Raw genomic sequence first — 23,062 nt, 5'->3', positions numbered from 1 at the left:
ATCCTCAATCACCACCAGGAACACCTCAATTGCACCACCATCCCTAAGTACTGTTCTGTATAGCATAATTTCAAGTCGTTTCTCTTTCTTTTGAAATGTACTGGGTTTTGCGATACACTACAGGATACATTGATAGGTCTATCCTGTTGGGGTTCTGGACAGATTGTCACGGCAACTTACAGCAGTCAGCAGCAACCACGCCTTGTCTTACATGACCATAGGTTGAGTAATAAATCACAGAGAAGCTCGGTAGCTACAACACATGTTGGTTTTGCTGTATGGATCAAAATTATTAATACCACTGGCACAATGTTTATTCTACTAGATATAATGGTTGTAATAGCTATCCTAGGATGGATGCAATGCCTCATCGGACAGATCGGGTACCAGTTGATCCTTCATGGAAAGTAATGTCAAAAGCAGCGTTCTCGCTATTAAGGGAATATAGCTGATACTATGTATAATACAAAGCAAATGCAAATCTAGACCGTCAAATATGATGCCTAAAAATACAGCGGGCATTTGATAGTAATATGAGGGAGGATACCTTACCCTTGCCCTTTCCCAATGGGAGTGTTTCGTCCGTTCAAATTCGTAGTTCCCTCTGGAGTGAGCATTACCTCACCTGCTTCAGAGCTAAAAATGCTTTTCAACAATGCACTGCCCAGCAACTTTCGTAGGCCCTTCCTCTCTCGGCGCGATTTCTGCTATAGCTTTTCCCAATGCACGCGAACTACATCTCGTCCGCGGGCATGGCTGTAGGGGTATAATATATATGTCGAGGCCGACCTGGGCCCAACTTGACGACGGGGGTTCCTCGCTTGGAAGCAATTCCCGCCCCGTCTGAATTCGCACGGCTCAGACCCAATTCACCTCCCTCTCATACAGTCTGGCCTCTTCCCATATTGAGGCCGACATGAGCCCGGTAGTCATTCTCCCAAAACCGCCCTGCAGACCACGCGTTATACCCAGTCTGCAAATTCGCGGTGGTATCGGGGACACTCCATGTTTGTGCTTGCTCTGCCGCCGTAAAGGGTCCCGTGTGCGTAGCGAAGCTGTAGAGATCGGCTATCTCGCTGAGGTTCGCTAACGGTGGTGATGCTGCTGTTGATGCTGCTGATGATGCGGGCGCTACCGCCACAGCCGGGGAAAAGGATGAATGGGAGATGATTGTTTCTGTAGGACTGGGGGTCTCGGTGCCTATGCATCCACCGCCATAAGTTCCTCCCCATTCCCTGGACGGCTTGCTTCGCAGGATGACAGACTCAAAGTCGTCGTTGCTCATGCTCATGTTCGCGCTTGTGCTGTCGCTCCAGCCGAAGGCGCTGGCGTTCAGCTGGGTCTTGGCGGCCAGTCGGCGCACCAGCTCCGCGTGCGACTTCTTGAGCATCTTGCGGACGAACCCGCGCAGCGCAAAGTGACACCGCGCACTGGTATCCACGCGGATGTAGAGGTCCGTCTCGCCCGACTGTGCTGGTGTTGTTGCTTGTGAGGAGGAAGAGGAAGAAGGCGCTGTGGACTTGGGGCTTTGCACGACGCTCCAGACGTCTTTGAGCGACGTGCCGGCCGGCGCATCTATGTACGCCTCGAGCCCCGTCGACTTGTTGACAAAGGCCCCGGTGTAGGTGTAAGTGCCGTTGAGCAGGTGGCCCGGCAGATAGGAGATCTTGTCCGTGATGCTCCACCAGGAGGCGGCCTGGCCGAGCTGCTGCTGCTGCGGCATGTGCGGCGGCGCGCTGGCGGGCGCCTTGATGGGGTGCCGCTCCTTGACCAGCGGGGACAGGTCGATGATGTCCTCGTGGCTGTGTAGGAACTCGATGACGGCCTGCCTGGTCACGTTGCGCGGCAGCTTGCACGTGTGCGTCAGAGTGATGGAGCTCAACATGTTTGCTCGAGAGAGGCCGGCATTCGTGTGTGTTTAGCTTGTTTGGGGGAACTGGATAGCAATTATGAAGTAGTACAGCTATCACGTTGGGCGGTATTATGTTATGGACTTCACGATCGACGTTCAAGGAGCGGCTGGTTTTGAGAGGACAGAGCTGAAAAAGAAGACTCTGGGGAAAACCACCAGCTTCCTCAGGCCATTCCCTCCTTTGATTAAATGTCATCAGAACACGCACATAAGCAGTGACAAGACAGCCTTGTAGGGTCGCTGCTGTGCCCCCAATGCGGCAGTTGTGCTTACGTTGGATTTTGAACAGCGGAGCCACGTGCGGTGGATGTCTCTCGCTCCCTGCCTGTCGCTGTCAGCAGAATGGATGCATGCGAGGGACTTTGTTATCTTTTGCCGCTACTATACGAAAGACAACTGCTCTTGACAGCCCCCCCTCCTTTTTCGCTCCCTGTTTCTCGGTTCCGACAGGCTGCCACCGAAGATCTCTGTGGGGAGAAACACAGCAGTTCGGCCCCGTAGCCGGGGAAACAACGCCGGGGAATACAACTCACTACGCATACCTAGTCATCTCCACTCTGGACAACAGCGAAGTATGTTCGTTCCAAATCATTGCAATTCGACCACAAACATCACAACTACACCGAACGACGAACTCACGACCCCTTTTTCTTATCTTCACCCACCAACTCTCAAATACCGGCTTCGAAGGATTCCGCCCGCATGTTTCAAATAGAGTCCATAGAGTCCAAAACCCACGTGGCTCTCCAGCTTGCGAATCCTCCTGCTATGCACCGAAGGGCAATGGAAGGCCAGGAAGCTTTAGGCCCCCAAAGCCAAAGTCGGGAGGGTGTTATCCAACGTCACCGTCAGGGGCCGTATGGGTGGTGTGGTGTGCGGCGCAGCCAATCAGAGTTGACCCCAAGGTGGTATTCCTGCATGCACGCTGACCACATGGCACGATGGTCTTGATGAGCAATTTCGGAGGCACCGTCGTGCAGATGGAGGGCTGAGGTGAGCACTGCATCCGTACATGCGATGTCCATAAAGATGACTGCGGGAGGAGGGGGTTGGGTAGGTAGGTAGGCTTGGAGACGATTGCTTTCGCTGGCGAGATTGGTTCGGATCCGGGCATGCGGTCCCGTATCGCGTAACCCCCCAGTCGCACACAAGACATTCGGAACGTGAAACCCAATGCGCCCTTGATGCAAAGAAGGCTGTCAGCAACCTGAGACCGACTTTTCCCCTACACTGCTTCCGTCTTTGGTGATCATAACTGCGGTGGATATTGATTTCTTCTCAGTATCGATTCCATCCGCTGGTTCCCATCGACCTCGAGAAATAGCATTATCAGAACCCACACAAAGTCGGGGTGCTTAAGTACTCGGTAACTAAGTAGCTGGAATCGGGGTCATCATACGGTCCAGAGATCCTGGATGTAAGATTTTTGACACAGCATAAGCCTTTGAATTTTACATACAGCCACCTGAGTCGCATGAACATGCAGATCTGAAGAAACGCCGTGTAGCCATAAGCTGCAGGAGTACTGTCAAAGAACCCAGATATACTTGCAGGCCTATATAGCAACTTACGATTTACCTACGCGTCAAGTTATGCTATGCCCCAACCTGGTTGATATGAGTAGACGTCGAGCTCTGCGGTGCTGGAGCCTTTGATGTATGCCATGTACGGCGTCAAAGCCTTCTCGACGAGACCCCCGGGACTACAGTACGGGTCGACACGCTCCACGCTCCGGCCGATATAGAGCTCTGCCTTGAGCATGCCGTCGAGGTCATCCCAGATGGGCTTGGAGAAACCGTTACTCTTGATTCGCGATATGAGGTCATTCGGCTTGTCCTGCGAATTCGGTCGGTAAGCTTTTTCGGTCCATGAAAAGGACAATAGGATGTATGGGAATGATAGTTCGCCCGCGTTTCGCTCACCTCATTCTTCACAACGCTGCTTCGTGCGAAAGAACTCGGGCATGCTCGTGGGCCTCTTTTCTTGATACTCCCTGAGCGCAGAGCTTCATGAATATAGACCCCTGAGACGTTGTGATGTGCACACGAAGGCTCAGATTTGGTATCAGTGGTAATTGACACTGGCGAATAGTAACAGCCTATCAGTAATTCGTTTCAGACAGAGGGGCACAACTTGTCGTAACGAAGCGTGGCAGAAGAGTGAGTAGTCGACCTAAAGGCTGCTTGAACTAAGTGTCTTTATTATACATAACCTTAATGTGTCACCGACATGAAAAATCATAGGAATTGAATTGTTACATCCTGATATTGGAAACGTATAGCAGGGAGAACACCAAAACTTTCTATTTATCGTAGAGCGCCAAACACCAGCCCCCAAAGCTACTTGATTCAGAAACTGATTACCGCTAACCAAATGTACACCGATTTGCATTTGACACCCATGCAAATTCTTGTCATCTCTCTCCACTCCTGAGCAGCGTAGGTATGCGTCGAGTCGCTCATGTAGTCGCCTTGACGTGCGAGCAAACCTGCTCAAATCCCATAGCTGATTTGAGTCTCCGACCCCCAAGAGGTCACTTAAGCAGGCTATCGAGCATGCCGTCGGTCCACCACTTTGGTTTTAACCATCAATCAAGCGGTTATCATCCCGCGCTCTCGAAAGTGCCTGCTGGATCCTGTCGTTCTCCTCGGCACGGATGCGGCTCCTCGCAGATTCCAGTCGCTCCACCCCGGCGTTGATGGTCTCGATGTGAACACTGAGCGGTATGGAAGTCTGGTCCGCCAGCAGCTCCGGCGCCACTACTCGATCGCGCAGGTCGCTGAGCTTGGTCTGGATGTCACCCAAGTCGTGGACCAGGCCGATAAGCTGCTCCACGGCCGAGCTTCGCTGCACCTCGACTTGCTTCAAGAGGCCCAGCTGTGCCTTGAGATTGTGTAGCCGTTTGTTATTAGCTCCAACGAGCGTCCACAAATCCCAGAACACTTCGCTTTTCTTGGCCTTGACCTCGTTGCCGCTCCGTACCACATGCTCGTTGATGAGCTGGAGATTGTTCTCCGCCTGCGAGAGGATACGTAGCGCAGCTTGGGCTTCCACGATGAGGTTGGCGATCTTGTCGGAAACCAGACCGGTATGCTCCACATACTTGTCAAGGAGCATCCGCTCGTCGAAGACTTGCGGCTGGAAAGGCGAAAACAGCCAGCCACTCCAACGAGCAAGCGTGTTGTCTCGGGCCTCCCGCTCGGCTGCAATAGAATCGATGTACCTGGATGTCCATCGGTTGATGCTGATGACGCTATCGACAGCACTTCCGACATGGGTGTTGAAGGTCTGAAGGTCAGTTGCGATCATGCGCACATTGTCGATATAGCCGTCAAACTCGAACACCAGCTCTTCACGTGCCGGTAGGTCGCTATACTTGATCAAGGTGCGCAAGTCTCTCACCGAGGCTTCTGCACGCTTCATCTCCATAGGTAAGGAAACGCCCCGTGAAGAGTCTTCCAAGACCTTTTCGAAGTCGGATTGTACGTTCATAAGCTCATCAAACTCGACTGGCGTTTTGCCTCCGGATCCTGGCACAGCGGGCAGATCCGGGCAGAATGGGAGCTCAAGCATCGAGGCTCCAGGTATACGGCATAGTGGTGACAAGGACGTGGATATTGAGTTCGTAACCATATTCCTGACCATCATGCCGGCGCCCAGCAGGATATAGAGGGCGAGGCAGATGGCCAAGGGGTATTTTGCGATATTAAGCGCCATGCCCAAGACGGAGATGCACCAGGAAACAATGTTGAACAAAAAGGCGGGAGTTGATGCGGCAAATCTGTCCCAGAGAGAATTTATCTCCTGATTGCCGCGCTGAGGCCTGCGGTCTTGGACATGTCGTTTCTGGTACGCTGGGCCACTCGGTTCACTCGGTTGACGGTTTGTCCTTCGTCGCATAACCACTCTATCTTCATACTCCGGCTGGATCATTCGCGACGAACGCATACCGCGTCGCGGACTTTCCACTTCAAGTTTGGGCATAAAGAACTCTGGCACCGGCGTATGGTCTTTGTCCATGGATGTATGGCGCGTAGAAGCCAGCGAAGGCTGGAAGGGCGCACGCAGAATAACCTGTTCTTCGTCTGCATCGTTGGCGAAGTCTCGGATGCTGTCTTGAGACCCCAAGTTTTGGCTCTGTGAGTTTGAAATTTGGGATAGTTGGGATGGTTGGGTTGAGTAGGGTTGAGTAGAGTAGACGATATCATCCTCATAAGGGTCGTTCACGATGGAGGTGTCGAAGGAGTCGTTTTCGCCACCCTCCACCATCCGCCAGGAGCTCTCTACCGGCAGGTCCGCCTGGCGACCTGGTCTTCGCGGAGCCATGTTATTGATGATGCGCTTTGTTTGAATGCTTCCTCAGATCCTTATGATGCTCGGTGGCCTTGTTCTCTAGCTAACGTCACAGGTGAGACGTATGGGATGAACCGGCTCTGGCCAGTTATTCCCTCAGGCAGGTAATATCAGCCTTAACGTGATATCACGCAGTAAAAGAACAATGTAGTTTGTGTAGGCGCGTTGTGCTTCCAGGTGGCGATATCTTCGGAAGGTTTGATGCAGATTGACTCTCTTTATAAGACCGAACAATTGAGGCTAGTAGTTTCGAGTACCTATCTATAGTACGAACGGGAGAGACAGGCTGCCGTGCACGAGCGTGATGACTCATTCACTCGTGGAAATTATGGATGTCAAGTCACTAGAACTAGACTTCTCGCAGGTGTGTATGCAGCACGTTTGTTTACTTCACGTTGGACAGAAGTCTTGGCTGATAAGGCAATTCAAAAGAAGCAGTCGGCCTCTGACGGAGTGGCCTCCAATATAATGTAGTGCCTCTTTGGGGGAATGACGTGAATACAAACAATCCAGGCTGGAGAATGTTGCAGGTGACATCCTGGTCAGCTGAGCAGAAGACGAGTCTGACAGCGGAGAATGATTGGCGGTTGCAGGGGGCTCAGCAGCGGGCTACAGAACTACGCCGGTTGGAGTAATGAGCTTGACACGCCCGAGCATGCTTCGGTGTGTCGGCGTTTTGCGCTAGCTAGCGGGCAGAACTGCAATTAACGGGCCTCGAGATTTTGAGGTATTCAGTACCTCTTGCGATGGACTCGATAGCGACCTCAACGCCATAGGGATGTTTGCCAGGAGAATATTGAGGCTGCGTCCTCAGGGCCTATCTCAATTGCCACGCAATACCTATGCGACTCGGCCGGGCGCGCAACTGCTCCGACGAGCATGCGCAACATGTGCAACATCCACCACAGGGCTGCCCCCGAAACCCGCAGCCGACCACCGACAGCTCGGCGTGCAGCAGGAGCTGTTCACGACCTCCATCTACAGCCCCGGCTCGCCGATCCTGCTGCCTAACGGCGCCCGCATCTTCAACCGGCTAGTCGACTTCCTGCGAAAGCAATACGTTCGCTATGGCTTCCAAGAAGTCATCACCCCCACCATCTACAAGAAGGCGCTATGGGTCAAGTCGGGCCATCTCGAGAACTACAGCGATGACATGTTCACGGTAACAAGCACCTCGCCGTCGCGGAAAGATCAGTCGGAAGCCGGCGAGGAGGACGAGTATGGCCTGAAGCCCATGAACTGCCCCGGGCACTGTTTGATCTTCGCCGCACAACACCACAGCTACCGCGACCTGCCCATCCGATATGCCGACTTCTCCCCTCTCCACCGGAACGAGATATCAGGAGCATTGAGCGGGCTCACTCGCGTCAGGCGCTTCCACCAAGACGACGGCCACATCTTCTGCCGGCCCTCGCAGATTGAGGAAGAGATCAAGAAGACGCTCGACTTCGTCCGCGTCGCCTACAAGGTTTTCAAGCTGGGGCCATACAGGTTGGCTTTGTCCACAAGGCCGGCCGACCACTTTATTGGCACCGCAGAAGACTGGGAGAGGGCTGAGAACGGCCTGAAGCGAGCCCTTGATGCGTCGGGCCAGGAATGGACCGTCAATGAGGGCGATGGCGCCTTTTACGGACCCAAGATCGACATCATCCTCAGGGACTCCGATGGAAAGGAACATCAAACAGCCACCATCCAGCTCGACTTCCAGCTGCCTAAACGCTTCGAGCTGGAGTACCAGGCCCCAGCACCAGAGCTGGAACGAAGGGGCGAGGTCACCACTGATGCGGAAAAGCTGGCAGAGTTGGGGCCTGTAACTCCTGTTCTTATCCACCGAGCCGTCCTCGGTTCCGTCGAGAGGCTAATGGCGCTTCTGATCGAGCACTATGACGGAAAATGGCCGTTCTGGCTCAACCCGAGACAGGTGATGATCCTGACCGTGAATGATAGCCAGCCAGTTCTTGAGTTGGCCGAAACTGCACGGAACATTCTTATTGGCACCCATGGACAAACGGCAGGAGAGGATGGTCCTGTCACCCATGCTACTCAGTTAGCTGTAGACATCGATGATAGGAAAACGAGTATAGGAGCCAAAGTGAGAGAGGCCAAGGCCAAGGGATATGGCGTCATTGTGACAATAGGGCCGAGACAGCTGCCAAACGGCACCGTCACAGTCGACATGACCAGCATAAACGGCGAGGGCGACAGTGATGGACCAAAGCAGAAGGAGATGGCGCCCCAAGAGCTCTTGGGTTTATTGAAAACCAAGTTGGACTTGTATGAATAGAACCAACGCCAGCTTCAGATCAGTGCTAGACCTGGAAAAGTACAAATGAAGTAAAATGAAACCATGGAACCGCTCTTATGAGCTTGATCTCGTAAAGCCGACCGTTTCGTCATGATCATCCTCTTCCTCATTATTCCCACGTTCCGCCGCTCGTATTCGGTCCCTCTGCTCGAGCCTTTCGAGTATGGTTACGGGCCTAGTGCATACGTTGTTAGTGACATACATAACTGTGACGGGCATCCTATTTGGAGGACGGCTTTGGGACTCACTCCCGCATCTTGTCGTCCACATATTCGCCCCGCGCCTCTTTCTCAAGGACCAGCTGGCGACGGCGCTCAAGCTGCTCACGCATGAATTCGACGGTGCGCTTCAAGACCAGGCCCTCGGAGCGCCCTTGCCCTTCGAGGCCTGGGACCAGTTCGCAAAGGCGATCAAACCCGTCGCGGATAGCCTGCCGCCGCTTCTGTTCTGATTCGGAAGTCAGCGATCACGATGTCGGCCTTGGCAGAGTTCTGGGTCCTGAGCGCGTACCAGAGGCGATATGATTTTGTTTCTTTTCCTCCTCGGTCAAGCGCGGCTTCTCGTCGCCTTGACCGTTGAGACCGGGACTCGGGGACTGCGACGATTTTTCCGCCATGGCTCTTTGTGCGTAGAGTGTTTGTCTTCTTTTTCCCTAGTGTGTAGATTGCCAGTCTGGTATGCGATTCCGACAAGTGTAAGCCACCATGCAATCACATACAGTAGGCAAGAAGCAACTCATACTACGTATGAAATGTGGGAGAGTAACAGTGGTCAAGAAAGAGGACAAGAAGCAGAAGCGTTATAGCGTTCAATCTTCACTTGAATTTGGGTATATTTTTTCATCTTACTGAGAGAGTTGTATAAAAGGGAAGTCGCGAAAAGGTCGCGATCAAGCTTTGATCTCGTCTGACAAAACGTGCATGTGATGAAGATGCCCCGCCCCCATACTTGCCAAGCTAGGAATTGAGACCCCCTGTAGGCCAAATTTAGTGGCCGCCATGAGGCGACTCGAGGGTGTTCCAACATCCAGAGAAGTTTGTCTTCAATTACCTAAGAAGACTTCGGACTAACCAGGTCTAGCAGCAAAAGCTGCATTTGACCATATATCTACAGTTCGGTATGCTTATTACGCCGCTCGCATATTATCTTGAAGTATACTTAACTTGATAAGACACTTGGATAAATGCTTCAAGTGCGGCCAGCGCCTCGATCTTGTGGCCGTTGTTGTGTTTGTGGAAGGTTGGCTGTTTTTGGTCGTGAAAATGGTTGATCGGGGGTTTTGCCAATGCGTGCCCCGCCAGCCAGCCAGGGTCGTTCACTGATTCAGGCCAGCGCAAGCTGTTGATGGCATTTCAGAAATCCCATTTGCCAAAGGTACAAGAGCAGCATACAAGTCAAGAAACTACTTTCTGCAAAGGAAGGCCAGTTATGCGTTCAAAAGAAGAAGTCTAAAGCAATATGGATGCATAGGATGTAATTCAGAAGAAACATAGGGGAGACGAGGCCAAGTCAAGCCTTGCCCGCTTCTACTACGCTTGCAAGCTTGCTACAGGAGGTAGGTAAAGTTTTAGTTGACGTACCTGCATCACCTACCCCACCACGAGCTTTCTTCAACCTTCAGCTTCCAATCCCCTGCCATTGAACCAAGCTCTGGCCTCAGTTGCCAAGTAGCCATTGAGAGGTATTACAAGGGAAATCAGTGAGAGATATAGTCAAGAGCGACGCCTCACGACACCACGATGAGCGAGAAAAAAGCCTTTGCTGTCGAGTAACCCCGACGGCACACCGTCGGACCCTCCCCCGACTACGACGCCGCCGCCCGAAAACATGGCCTGCCCGTCCGACAGCCCGCCGGGCCGCTTCCCACCCGGAAACCGCCGCCACCACTCGAGATCCCCATCCTGACCTACATGAAGAGCCACAAGGTGATCCTGGCCTCCGGTTCGCCGCGGCGGAAAGCCCTGCTGCACCGGCTGGGCCTGACCGACTTCCAGGTGGTGCCGTCGACGCTGCCCGAGGACCTGTGCAAGTCGACGCTGGTGCCGTTCGAGTACGTGGCGGCGACGGCGCGGCAGAAGGCCCTCGACGTGTACGAGCGCGCGGTCGCCAAGGGCGAGGAGCCGGACCTCGTCATCTCGGCCGACACGGTCATTGTGACGCGCGACGGCCGCATCCTCGAGAAGCCCGCGAGCGAGGCCGCGCACATCCGCATGCTGCAGCACCTGCGCGACACGCGCGTCCACCGCGTCCTGAGCGCCATCTGCTGCCTCGCCCCCAAGGAGGAGGCCACTCACCCGGGCTACGAGATCGAGACCCACGTCGAGGAGACCAAGGTCTACTTCGCCAAGGAGGCCGACGGCCTGCTCGACGACGTCATAAAGAGCTACGTACGGACCCGCGAGGGCGTCGACAAGGCCGGCGGCTATGCGATACAGGGCCTCGCGGGGATGGTGCTTATCGAGAAGATCGAGGGGAGCGTGGATAACGTCGTGGGGCTGCCGGTGCGGCAGATGCTGCAGTTGTGCGAAAAGGTTGTCTTCAAGCAGGGGCAGGAAAACAGTGAAGAGGAGGAGGAAGATGAGGATGATGAGGATGACGAATAATGATATGGGGGCTTATGAAAATGGTTATCTCTGGTTATCTCTGAGTCATGGGCTATGCGTGTGCTAAAGCTCGGCAACGAGCACGAAGCAGGAGCCAGATGGTCTATGGTGGTTAATTTACATTCGTCTCATTGCCGCCGGGGTCTAGGAGATATGTGAACACAAAAGTTGGCGAGGAGATACATACGGATATAGATATGGTTCGATGTAAAAGCCAGGTCGCCCAATGAGATACATCCTTATTGCATTTCTAAACCATAACATGCCATTTGATACCCATTTGTGTTGGCACGGGGTCACTGCCAGTTTGCGTAACCTTATATTTGTTCTTTGCCACCAGTGTCGACTGCATTCCATAGTACTAGTCATATAGAAAAAAGCAAATCAATCAAACCATAAACATGCAGGACGTTGCTCATATAGCTATTGGGGTAGTTAATGATCCCTTCCCCAGACTACATGTATACCAATACATAGGGGCGTTCCTGCTGAGCTGAAAGTGGGCATGCTAGGTCCCATCGCCGAATTGGCTTTCGTGGTGCTCGATTTGCTGACTGGGTAGACGGGATACCTGGGGATAGTTTAGCTGGCCGCAGGACAGCGATGGGTAACCAGTGATATTCAACATAGCATAGATATAGTCTGGCAACGGCGACGACGGGAGAGTGTACTTTTCGTCTGGTGAATGGTTGTAAGAAATCATTGGTATATTCATAACTAGAAAGGTGAATGCAGCTCGACTTGCATAAGTACTCGTTTTCTTTCCACTGCTGATAGATATTACCATCGTCGTCGCTTCCACAACTCTTTCATACGCCCCAGTCACCAGTCGGCTCCTGGTCGGCGCTGCAATCAAAACCATGAACAAGACCACCAAGAATATTAAGATGAAGACCCAGAAGGTCTTCCCCTATTTCACCAAGCTGCCTCTGGAGCTTCGAAGAATGATTTGGAAAGAGTTCCTGAAGGATGAGAGCAATTCTCGATCCATCCTTATGCACCACGGGGCGCCATGTGTTCGGCCCAAGATTCAACTCATCTCTCCTCTGCTCAGCGTCACCGTGGAGGGTCGAGCTGCAGCCCTTAAGTTCTACGACACGAAGCTGGCTGTTTACCACATCTACAGACGGATTTACACGATCTCGTACATCCCGAAGGGCCACCTCTATATCAACATGGATGAGGTCCATTGCAAGACAATGTTCGATGGAGACGAACCTATCCTACGTCTTTACCCTCGATCTATGCATTTTCTGGAATTGTTTCCCGAAAAGGCACCCAATACTCGCTATCTTGGTTCCCTGACGAAGAGACTGCCTGAAGAGCCCTTGCAGATTGAAGAGCTGCTTGACTCCGAAGTCGACGACGATTCTGAGTAAGAAACTGAGGACTCTGAAGACTTTTCCCTGTCTGGTAGATTCGGATGGCTTTCGCTTTCACCTGTGAGTAACCTGTGTCACTGCCAACTGATTGAAAGAGTAATGCGAACAATGGCTGATGAGGACAACAGACAAGAGCTTTGCGACATTTCGGGCTGGGAAGGCACATAATTCTATGCGGATATGCTATAAAAGGTTGAGGTTGTGTTAATGAGGCTGCTGGAGTTGATATCTCACGGTATGTTCAGCGGATTTGATACAATAACAGGGGGTGGAATATTAGAGAACCTCGTCTGGACCATTGAGGTGCGTTCGGCAACCACCCTATGTTTGAGAGAACAAAATAAACAGGTTTCAAGAGGCATCGAACATTCGAGTGATAAGTCATCTTGAGCGAGACATTGGCTTGACTGCAGGCTCAGAAGAATTGTCAGAAGCATGGTGACAAACGAGTATCCATGTATGCTGGCTAGTGCAGTGATCAGACAATGTCAGTTTTCTCGTAATGTGAATGCAACTGAAGTCATACCCAGTTGGTTTAAGCGAGAAATCCTGTCGTGCATAGACTGTCGCAGTCCACGGCAATAACTTCGTCATGGCATCCCTGATTATAAACGGGCACTGACATGATCGTTGCACCATCCCATGTTTTTTTAGCAAACGGTGTATGCAAGACAGAAAATAATCGCTTGCCTGCGCTTGGCACCCTTGAAAAGGAGTCCTACATATGGGTTCAAGCCCGGTGGGCTACACAAATCCAAGACCGCTCCTTCTATCTCTATCCTTTTACGCAAACCATGGCGGCGTTACTGGAACCACAGAGCTTCAGCCTGTCCCTTCTGCTCTCCAGTGTCGTCTCGGCATTTATTGCGACATTCTTCGTGGGCATTCGACTCTTTTTATCGGTTACGGCAGAAGAAGTTGGGCTGGGACGACCTGTTTGTTGCTTCGGGTCTGGTAAGTACACCACTACTTGGTTGGTTGTAGAGAAGGGGAGTAAGGAAAGTCGCAAGGGGATGACAGTAGAGAAAGGCCCAAATGGATGAGACGAGTTCTTCATTACCCGGTGCGATTTTCTGACCTTGTCTAGGTTTTGTACCTTGGATTCACAGCTGCCTGTGGATATGGCACCTTTGTTGGGATCGGCGCCCAAGTCGAGACACCTACAAGCGGCAGTAAGCCCAAGGACCTGAACGAGTCGCTGGGAGTGACGTTTTTCATCGCCATGTACGCCGCCTTCGGACCTTTCTTTCGGTTTCCACACCGCATGTTCCCCGCAAGACTTTTACTGACTTGACGCGTGTCAGGATTCTCTACTCGGGCGTGCTAGTCTGCATCAAGAGCGCCGTGTGCATTCTCTTCCTCCGCATCGCCGGCCCCATTCGCAGCTACCGGCGCTGCGTCTTCGGCATCCTCGGCATCACCGTGGTCGGATTCGTCGTGACAGAGGCCGGAACCATGGGCGAATGTCGACCCATCGAAGCCAACTGGGACACGGACGTACATCAGACTGCAGATTGCGCCTCGGAGGACATTATCGTGATAATCGCATCATTCTCCACCGTCACCACGATTTTGACCGACTGGCTCTGCTCCCTGTTTCCTGCCTACATGCTGTGGCGCACGTCAATGCCGGTCCGCAAGAAGTTGGCCGCAGGCATCGTGTTGAGCCTGGGCGCCCTGGCTTCGATATGTACTCTGTTGCGCATACCATACGTTATGGATTACAACGCGGCAATAGCTGAAAACTCGAAGAATAGAGAGGGTAAGGAGGACATCTCTCTTCTGTTTGCGACTCGTGGCTGACGATGGACTGGCATGTTTCTAGCATACGTTATTGGTGGCCTGCTAATCTGGTCCGTCCTGGAGTGTGGTATCGGGTTGGTAGCCACGGCTTTGCCCCTATCTGGCACGCCTACCGAGAACGACAGCGGGCCAGGATGCATCAGGTGTTGCCCAGCGATGAAACAGGGTCTGAACTCCCCGTGTTCGACCGGTATCCGACTCGCGCAGATACGACCCACGGCCAAAAGGCCGGATCTATCGACACGGTGTGATCGGGGCTGGGTGGCACTTATCACGGTTAACTCTCATCCTACTGGAGTTTGCGCTGCCCAGCAGAGCAAGGCGACAATCTCTTGAAAGTTGTCCCTAGATTATGATATCTATGCTTACAAGGTGAGCGCTCATACCGATGCGGCTACCTTTTAATACCATATCTTAACCATCGATACCTGGAGTTGTCTGTCAATAAGTGTGCGTACAAATCACAATAAATGTGATAACACGGATTCGATCCTTAGTCTTTTACATCTGCCTTCAGGAGCCGAGCCTGACCACCGCTAAGACGAGTGAGTTAGGCAATGATATTGGGTTCTGAAAAAGACAGACATTCAAGCCCCTTCTTTACACCAGTGGCCTTTGCCGGACAAAGGCATGGTCTTGAATCTCTCGCTCCAAGATGAACCAAAATCCAGCCATCTGGTGTTGAAAGTCGGCTATCAATACTAGACGGGCAAGCACTCTGCGTACCCTCAGGGGCACACACCTCGCTAACGCGCCATGCCGTATTACCCGCCCCAAGATGCTTGGCGTCAGCAGAGGTTCTGTACCTACAGAAATGGCTCACGTGCAGTTCGCCTCTTAAGGCCTTCCGGCAACCTGCTCTATTTGATCTGGCATGGCTTGGTAACGAAGCAGAGAATCAAATTGCCCTCCCCGGTTTTCAATGATTCCAATGATGGCTTACAGCCTATTATGATTGAGTCTGTATATAACAGCTGTTGTACTCGGTCGACTTGGTTCGGGGGCCAATTCCACAAGTGGTGGGGTTTCGGTCCCGATTGGTTTCTATTTTAATTTTAAATAGTTGCTGCCTAGATCGAGATAGGTCGAACGGCAACAACAACATGCCATTACGGCACGCGAAAGGAGAATTGCTGTATATAGACATATCCCCTATAAAAATCCTGAGATCGTAGATCCCAAGTATCGCCCGTCCCATTTTCTTTGGATTTGGCTTGTACGTACAAAATAGACTGCATGCAAATGAGTACAAACCATGGCGCCCCTCAGCACCGAACCGCGCCAGCTGCTCGTGGTGCTGAACGGCGCGCGGCGAAAGGCCTTCTACGCCCTCGTCGTTGAAACCACGGCCTATATGCGCAGTCAGCTCGAATTGCCGCAGAGTAGCAACAGCAGCCCCGACGAATCACCGGCACGGAATTCTGCCGCTGCCGCTGCCGGCAACGCGCGTCCCCTGTCGTCCTCGTCTTCGCGGCGGCAGCAGCAGCAACAGGCCAATAGTGATGCCACACCTCTGTTTGCAACGCGCAGCAGCGATGCTGACTCCTCTTCGTCAATATTGCAGCAGGACGAGAATAATTCTCGCAGTAGCTCGCAACAGCAGAGTCGCGCGCCACCTAGCCCAGCGCTGATCCGCCTGCGTAGAGCGGCGCTCGCGCATTTTGACTCTTGGCGCGCCGAGGTCCTCGCCAAGCTGAAGGAGGTCGTGGCGAGCCCCGATGACCAGAAGATACTCGAGGCGCGCCGTAAGCGGGCAGATGTCCTCGTGAAGAAGAAGACCGAAGAGCCCGCGGAGGGTGAGGATCTGCTGAGTTTCGGAGACGCGGGGACGGCAACAGCTCCGGAGGCGCAACAGGGTGGTAGCCTGCCTGCCGCACAGCAAGTCGCTGCGAACGCCCTCAACGTGCCTGCGTTCCAGAGCGTCTATCACCCTATCCCGACCCGGCTCACTACGATCCCGCTGGACGACCGCAAGGAGGCCTTGAGCAGCGTCCTCTTGTTGCTGCTGGCCATCGGCAACTACTCGGCCTACTCCCGGGCTTTGGCTTGCTACCTTTCCTCGGCCATGGAGATCCCGCCGATATTCTTAGACAGCGAGGAGATCGCCATCGCGACGACTATGGTGGAATCGGTGCAGAAGGCGGATGCCATGTCTGCTGAAGCAGAGGCCCAGAAACGCAGAGAGGCAAATCAGAGCAGTCGGTTCTGGAAAGTTGGGTTGGCAAGCGTTGCCGGAGCTGCCGTGATTGGTATCACAGGAGGTCTGGCTGCCCCCGTCGTAGCTGGAGCTATAGGCGGGTTAATGGGAGGCGTCGGGCTCGGCGGACTGGCCAGCTTCCTCGGTATCTTCTGGATGAATGGTGCCCTGGTTGGCACCATCTTCGGAGCATTCGGGGCTGGGATGACAGGACAAAAGGTGGACCAATATGCCAAGGAGGTCGAGGACTTTCGATTCCTTCCGCTCAAAGCAGAATGGGGCGATAAGTGGAAGAAGGACTCTCCCGATGATCGCCGCTTGCGTGTCACGATCGGCGTCAACGGCTGGCTCAAGGAAGCAGCAGACGTGACGAAGCCGTGGCGGGCTCTAGGCGACGAGTCCGAGGTCTTTGCTCTTCGATACGAAATGGACAGCCTCCTGTCTCTGGGTTCTGAACTCACTGAGCTTGTCAGTTCTTATGCTTGGGGTGCCATCAAAACCGAAATCCTAAAGAGAACGGTGCTGGTCTCGTTGTGGTCAGCTCTGTGGCCAGCATATCTTGTTGGTATGGCTACAAACATCGACAACCCCTTCAGCTTGGCCCGGAACAGGTCAGAAAAGGCGGGCAAGGTCCTGGCCGATGCTCTGATCAACAAAGTACAAGGTGAACGACCAGTTACTCTGGTGGGTTACTCTCTCGGCGCACGCGTCATCTACTCCTGCTTGAGATCGCTGGCCGAGAAAAAGGCCTTTGGGCTAGTGGATTCGGTCGTGCTTGTCGCAGCACCAGTTCCGTCTAACCCGGGCCACTGGCAAATGATGAGGACCGTCGTCTCGGGCAAGTTGTTCAACGTCTACTCGGAAAATGACTACATCCTCGCGTTCCTATATCGAGCGACGAGCGCACAACTGGGCATTGCCGGCTTGCAAGCAATCAGCGATGAAGTCGAAGGGGTCGAGAACCTGGATCTCAGCGCCGAGGTCACAGGTCATCTTCGGTACCCCGACCTTATGCCCAAGATTCTGACACGCTGTGGGTTTCCCAATGTCAAGGACGGGCAGGCCGCGATTGAGAAGGAACAGGATGCTATACTGCTTCACAATGACGACTTTGCCGAGATGGGCAACCTGATCGATATCGACGACAAGTCATATATTGGTCCCTCCAACCACACTGCGAAAGCCTTGGCCAATGAGAAGTTTGACCTGGATGTCAAGAATCTCCAGGGACAGAGGAGCGGCACGACTGTACGTGATGACAAAGCAGCGGGCATCAAAGTCGCCGAGGAGCAAAAGGACGATGGTCCTAACAAGACTCGCGAACAACCGATTGCACCTATTGCACTCTCCCCCGTGGCGATGGGGAATTTCCATGTAGCTGCGGGCAGCACATCAAGCATCGACGTTCCGCCACCACCATACTCGGAGCTCGATGTAGGGAATTCTGGATATGACGTCGGCAGCGAAGACGAGGACGACTTCGCCGGCATCCAGATGGAAGACAGCGATGATGGTGACATGGTTGTCTATACCGAGGCATTACGGCTGGAGGAGTAGGCTAGGCAGGATTATACACACTTGAATACAATGACGGTGTTTTCCTTGATCATGCTTGATAGGTGTCACAGCTCTCGACTCATGATACTCGCCAGTAGCCGGCCTTCTCCGCAACTTTACCCCTTTAATCAGATTGACACCTCGTACAAGTGTCCCCAATGTTTGCAATAAAATTGTGAACTCTGAAATGTGTCACCGGGGTAGCACTGAAATTAAAGTTAAGAGTTCCTTACACAAGAACAAGCGTCGTTGCCATCCCTCTTTGCTTCAGTCTGTATGGTATCTTGTAATGCCTGTCGTAACCAGGTTGCGTTGAACCCTTTTGCACAGTAATCGAACTCAATGGTCTCCAACCGACTTGCATGTTGATGGCGTAGAGATTAACCGCATAAACTATTGAAGGTATCGTCGGATATTTGAGATTAGCCCCGGGTATATACAAGGCAAGCAGTTTTACCTAACTTTGGCATGCAACACTCGCTGCGTCTGCTATCTGTTTATTGCTACGTCATGCGACTTCACAGCTGTTATTACCGTGGCACCAGCTTTGTTCCAGCTTACACCGGACGTCTGCAGTCAGTGCTGGTTACAGTTACATATGCCCTTTTTGCGGCGAAGGTACGTGCACGTTGCCGGTTGACGAAAAGCAGCCACATGCCTAATGACTTGTGTAGAACCCGGATTACTGCTCGTGGTGAGTTACGTGTTAAGTAGGTTATCATTTAAGCTTGCCGATCAGGTACTCATTCGATGGATATATCCAAGAAGCCCCGCGAGTCATCAGCTGTTACATGTGGGGCGGTTGAGCGAACCTTCCATGAGGTGAACCTTCAGGATATCTTCCATCCTGGGTTAGGTTAGCATGAAGCAATTGGCAGTCCTTGTCGAGCCGATGAGCAAAAGAATCGTGACCCGAATCGTTCGATGGGCACTGAGCGTGAACTTCTCCTCGATCCAAAACGAGACACGGGTGAAATTTGATGCCTTGCAATAGTACGACTGTCATGACTGCGTTGGTTCTCGAGCATCTCTGTTCGGGCCGGGAGACCCGGCCTGTTTCAGCGTGTCAGTCACTTTTCATGCAGCGTCTGTGGGTTCCCCAAAACCAACAGCGTCGCCAATTGTCGACAAATGACGTCGGCCCCTATGCAGCTTGATTGGGGAGGTTCATCATTGTACCCGCCAACCTAAGGCACGCTCTTCAACTGCACAGTTCGTTCATAGGCCTTCCAGAGACAGACGTGAGGTGAAGACAAGCTTTTTGTCAGAAGCGAGTCTTGCATCAAGGGCTCCGTTAGCGAGCCACTACCGCATGGCATCGAATCGGACAGGACGTCGTCTCAATGCCAGCGGATACCCCCTCTCCCAAACCTTGTCACTTGAGGCGGAAGGGCAAGAATCACCCTTCTCCTTATTCCCGCCAACCACCTTTGTGAAAAGGGCTCCTCAGTCATGTACAACATCCGTCCACAATCCCATCTTTGCGTTCACCACTCAGGTTCGAAGTTGGTGCGACTATGCGTGTATCTCGGACTGATACCTGAGAAGCAGTTTTGCAGTTTTGGGCAGCGCCCTTGTCAGTGACTGGTGCCGGTGCCCTCGCACATGTGTGACTGACAAGGCAGGCTGGCAGGATGCTTGGAGAGTCGTCTTACTGGCTGGAGTAGCTGACCGAAAGCAAGCTTTTACCCACCTGCCCGCTTGTCGGGATAGGGCCTAGCCACAAAAACTATTGACCCAAGATCATCACAGCGGGTCAGAACTAATTGGTTAAATGGTGCCACCCACCGATGGCTTCCCCATCTAGCCCATGCCCGTCCGTCTCGCTGGTACTGTAGCCTGCGTAGTAGTCGGGTACGCGGGAGTGCTCAAGTGCTGGTGCTGAGAGGAGGATTTGGTCATGGTTATGTATACCCACCTGCCTTGCGACTTTCAATTTCAGAGTCTAACAACCCCCCCCATTCTCTCATTCCGTTTTTTCTCTTGGCACTTTCGCTTGGCATTGCATCCTCTCTCACCCGCGTTCTGTTCAGTCCGAGAGCTTTGCGCCCATTGCCCGCCAACGAGGGAGGATACTGGTACTGTCCAATCTGGTGACGTTGCTTCTTCGACGCTCGTTTTATTTGCTGGACCGCAACGCCGGCACTGCTGCCAGCCACGCAACGCACTCTGCATGTTGTCTGGCGGGCTTGGACAGAGCCCAAGAAGTCGACAAATATGATTTTCGAGCATGTGTAAGTCGGATCTCTCTCTTGGCCTCCCTCCAGTCGCGGTTTGCAGACTACAGCTGCAATTTGTCTCTCAATCTAAGACCCCGCGCGCGCATGGAGTCCCCTTATTCTTCCCCAGGCTCGGCGACATCTTGGCACCCATGCCAATGTCTTGGCAACCCAAACTGACGTCTCACAGCGCTCAACGAAATTCGGAATGATGTGTATGTCTGCCAAGCAAAGCTTCTTTCGTCCCCCATCCCCATTGCCAAGCCCCCTATCGCAACTCCATCGCAATACTAGATGTGTTGAAGCATGATACTGGTATTGTATAATCATCAAGTGCCTTCTATGTTTTCTTGCAAACACACCTCGGCGCATGTTACTGGATGCAATCGTCTTTGAACGCCTGTGGACCTCGCCGCCGTCGATCGCAATTATTGCCTCAGGCAGCGCATTTTGAGAAATCCCAGAACCAACACTAATTGAAACAAATAGGCTTCTGTTCAGTAGCCCGAGTTATTCTGAAGGCAAGGCGAACCCTAGCACTATTGTTCGGAACCTCACGGCCTCTGCGGCGGTAAGTCAAGCTGGTCGGCTCTGACAACAGATTCTGGACACCCGTTCTCACATAGCATACAGCCATCGTACTTCGAGGTGCTCGGACAGAACTTCACGACACTCTCGAGCAACTTTGCACCTACTGGCAACGGCATAATCCAGGGTCTGCTTTATGTCCCGGACCTTGCACCGGGCGATCCCTGCCAGAATGTCGTCGACACAATCCTTCCAGCAAATGTCACGCGGCAGACAAACCTTCCGCCGACGAACTACAACCTCATCGCCATAGCACCATGGATCAATGCAGACTGCGCCATGTCTTTCCTTGACGAGGCTCGCTCAGACCCCCTTCGGGCCTTTATATTTTACCAGCCTGACGGCGACTATGCCCCGCCACCATCTGCTGATGACGATATCTGGCAACTTGACGGAGACGGCTCGTGGAAAAATAGCCACCATTACCCGATCTACGCTATTTCTGGCGGCAAGGGAGCTGAACTGATGACGCAGCTCAGCTTATACTCGGGAAAACTTGACCAAGTCCCTTTTGGCGATAATATTTCAGCGATATACAACCCTGACCCTCGTGACTACGTACGAGTCTGGACAAGACTCAATGTCTCTGCGAACAACACCTTCCCAGGCCTATGGATCTGCATCATAGCTATCGTCAGCGTATTAGTCTTCGTCATTGGCGGTACATCACTGCTGATGCATTACGTTCAACGTCGGCGACGTGAATCACTCCGGCGCCGGGTGATGGCTGGTGAAACGGACCTTGAAGCTTTGGGTATCAAACGACTCCATGTTCCCGCCGAGTACATCGAGACATTTCCTCTTTTCACCTACAGTTATGACGCGCCCATTCCTCCCCCAGGCACACCACCTCGTACTCCGGACGGGATCCAACAAGCATTCACGCATGCCTCTCCAAGTTCTATATCAGCAAAGATCAATACACGGACTGACTATCAGCCAACCTGCCTGATATGCCTGGATCACTTCGAATCGAACAGTACTATTATCAGGGAGCTACCCTGTGGCCACATTTTCCATCCCGAATGTATTGATGAATTCCTCGGCGAAATCAGCTCTCTGTGTCCTATTTGTAGGACATCGATGCTCCCAAGAGGATATTGCCCCAAAATCACAAACAGCATGGCCCGGCGTGAGATGGCCACGCAGAGACTACGGCCCCGCACCGCAAAGTCACCCAAAGCCAAATCCTTTCGGGAAAGGAGGGTTTCGAGAAGCAGTTTGATCAAGACGGCGTACAGTCATCCTTCCTCTCCGACCGGGGAGCTGAGCCCGATCGAGGTGCCAGAAAGGGTCAAATTGGCCACCGGGAGGCCGGGAGAACCAGGCCTAGACGTCTCTCGGCAGCGAATGCAAGAACTTGCCATCCCCATCGATGAGACGTCGAGTGATGACGGCAAACCTCCTTGTAAGTTGCAATTTGCCCTTGCAGCTGCGTTGGAGTGGTACTGACTCAGTGCAGGGAGACTGGCTGCAAAACGCGTCTTTCCGGGGTTCAAATGATTTTCGAACCCCGGTTTATCGTTGTCCTTATAGCATCATGCATTGGAGAGGTGAAAAGGTCCATTAGCATATTGGCGGAGTTCTTTTCATTGGGTTGGAGTGATAACGAGCATCTACGACCTGCATGTGTGTGTAGTTAAAAAAGGAAAAGTCCGGCAAAGAAAGGACGAACAGGCACGGGATGAGCCTTTTTGGAATTTGGTACCTACGGGTTGGGCTACCAGGCGACTTGGAGTATTGTTTGGATTGGATATACCCCTCTTCTCTGGGAAGTTGATTGATTTTATATATAGAGAAAGACTGTATCTCAGTCGAATCTGAATGCATATACTTGTAGTACTGTAATTTGAACAAGACTTCAAACGAATATCAAAGTCAATTGAAAGAAGTCGGGTCGCACGGCCAGTGTTTGGCAAGAGACCAGAGACTAGGTTAGCAGGTGAGGTGGCTGACTTATGTACCGGTTTTGGCTGCTGCGGGCGCCCAGCCCATGCCTCGTACTGACAGACGCCAGTGACACCAGGCTTCTGACCAGGGGCGCTCAGGCTGCAGGCTGGTAGCGGTATCCTTGTCGGAGGACCCTGGACGGCCCAGACGGCCCTGGCCAGGACGGGGGATTGCGGCGCCATCTGGCTTGGCG

General features: G+C 52.8%; 9 protein-coding genes across 9 annotated transcripts; 6 read left to right on the top strand and 3 right to left on the bottom strand.

Moving 5' to 3' along the window:
- Positions 1-880: 880 nt before the first annotated feature.
- PG997_009838 (uncharacterized protein) lies at positions 881-1,885 on the bottom strand (the record flags this gene model as incomplete). The annotated part of the gene is made up of 1 exon (XM_066814153.1): positions 881-1,885. One exon carries the CDS (start codon positions 1,883-1,885, stop codon positions 881-883), a length of 1,005 nt encoding a protein of 334 aa, XP_066666115.1.
- A 2,607-nt stretch (positions 1,886-4,492) lies between these two features.
- Positions 4,493-6,238, bottom strand: PG997_009837 (uncharacterized protein; the record flags this gene model as incomplete). Its single annotated transcript, XM_066814152.1, has 1 exon — positions 4,493-6,238. The coding sequence occupies one exon, from the start codon at positions 6,236-6,238 to the stop codon at positions 4,493-4,495; it is 1,746 nt and encodes a 581-aa protein (XP_066666114.1).
- An 805-nt stretch (positions 6,239-7,043) lies between these two features.
- Positions 7,044-8,549, top strand: PG997_009836 (threonyl-tRNA synthetase; the record flags this gene model as incomplete). The annotated part of the gene is made up of 1 exon (XM_066814151.1): positions 7,044-8,549. One exon carries the CDS (start codon positions 7,044-7,046, stop codon positions 8,547-8,549), a length of 1,506 nt encoding a protein of 501 aa, XP_066666113.1.
- A 75-nt stretch (positions 8,550-8,624) lies between these two features.
- On the bottom strand, positions 8,625-9,186 carry PG997_009835 (uncharacterized protein; the record flags this gene model as incomplete). The annotated part of the gene is made up of 3 exons (XM_066814150.1): positions 8,625-8,745; positions 8,819-9,017; positions 9,081-9,186. 3 exons carry the CDS (start codon positions 9,184-9,186, stop codon positions 8,625-8,627), a joined length of 426 nt encoding a protein of 141 aa, XP_066666112.1.
- A 1,123-nt stretch (positions 9,187-10,309) lies between these two features.
- On the top strand, positions 10,310-11,173 carry PG997_009834 (Maf-like protein; the record flags this gene model as incomplete). Its single annotated transcript, XM_066814149.1, has 2 exons — positions 10,310-10,333; positions 10,418-11,173. The coding sequence occupies 2 exons, from the start codon at positions 10,310-10,312 to the stop codon at positions 11,171-11,173; spliced, it is 780 nt and encodes a 259-aa protein (XP_066666111.1).
- An 860-nt stretch (positions 11,174-12,033) lies between these two features.
- PG997_009833 (uncharacterized protein) lies at positions 12,034-12,552 on the top strand (the record flags this gene model as incomplete). The annotated part of the gene is made up of 1 exon (XM_066814148.1): positions 12,034-12,552. One exon carries the CDS (start codon positions 12,034-12,036, stop codon positions 12,550-12,552), a length of 519 nt encoding a protein of 172 aa, XP_066666110.1.
- Positions 12,553-13,349: 797 nt separating this feature from the next.
- Positions 13,350-14,358, top strand: PG997_009832 (uncharacterized protein; the record flags this gene model as incomplete). Its single annotated transcript, XM_066814147.1, has 3 exons — positions 13,350-13,509; positions 13,665-13,779; positions 13,860-14,358. 3 exons carry the CDS (start codon positions 13,350-13,352, stop codon positions 14,356-14,358), a joined length of 774 nt encoding a protein of 257 aa, XP_066666109.1.
- Positions 14,359-15,613: 1,255 nt separating this feature from the next.
- On the top strand, positions 15,614-18,112 carry PG997_009831 (uncharacterized protein; the record flags this gene model as incomplete). The annotated part of the gene is made up of 1 exon (XM_066814146.1): positions 15,614-18,112. The coding sequence occupies one exon, from the start codon at positions 15,614-15,616 to the stop codon at positions 18,110-18,112; it is 2,499 nt and encodes an 832-aa protein (XP_066666108.1).
- A 2,230-nt stretch (positions 18,113-20,342) lies between these two features.
- Positions 20,343-22,422, top strand: PG997_009830 (ring finger domain protein; the record flags this gene model as incomplete). Its single annotated transcript, XM_066814145.1, has 5 exons — positions 20,343-20,346; positions 20,522-20,546; positions 20,821-20,902; positions 20,965-22,327; positions 22,382-22,422. The coding sequence occupies 5 exons, from the start codon at positions 20,343-20,345 to the stop codon at positions 22,420-22,422; spliced, it is 1,515 nt and encodes a 504-aa protein (XP_066666107.1).
- Positions 22,423-23,062: the final 640 nt, after the last annotated feature.

Source organism: Apiospora hydei, assembly GCF_038363865.1.
Source record: "Apiospora hydei strain CBS 114990 chromosome Unknown utg000007l_segment0_segment0, whole genome shotgun sequence".
In the NCBI taxonomy this organism is placed as follows: domain Eukaryota; kingdom Fungi; phylum Ascomycota; class Sordariomycetes; order Amphisphaeriales; family Apiosporaceae; genus Apiospora; species Apiospora hydei.
This window is presented reverse-complemented; position numbering and strand designations above follow the sequence as displayed.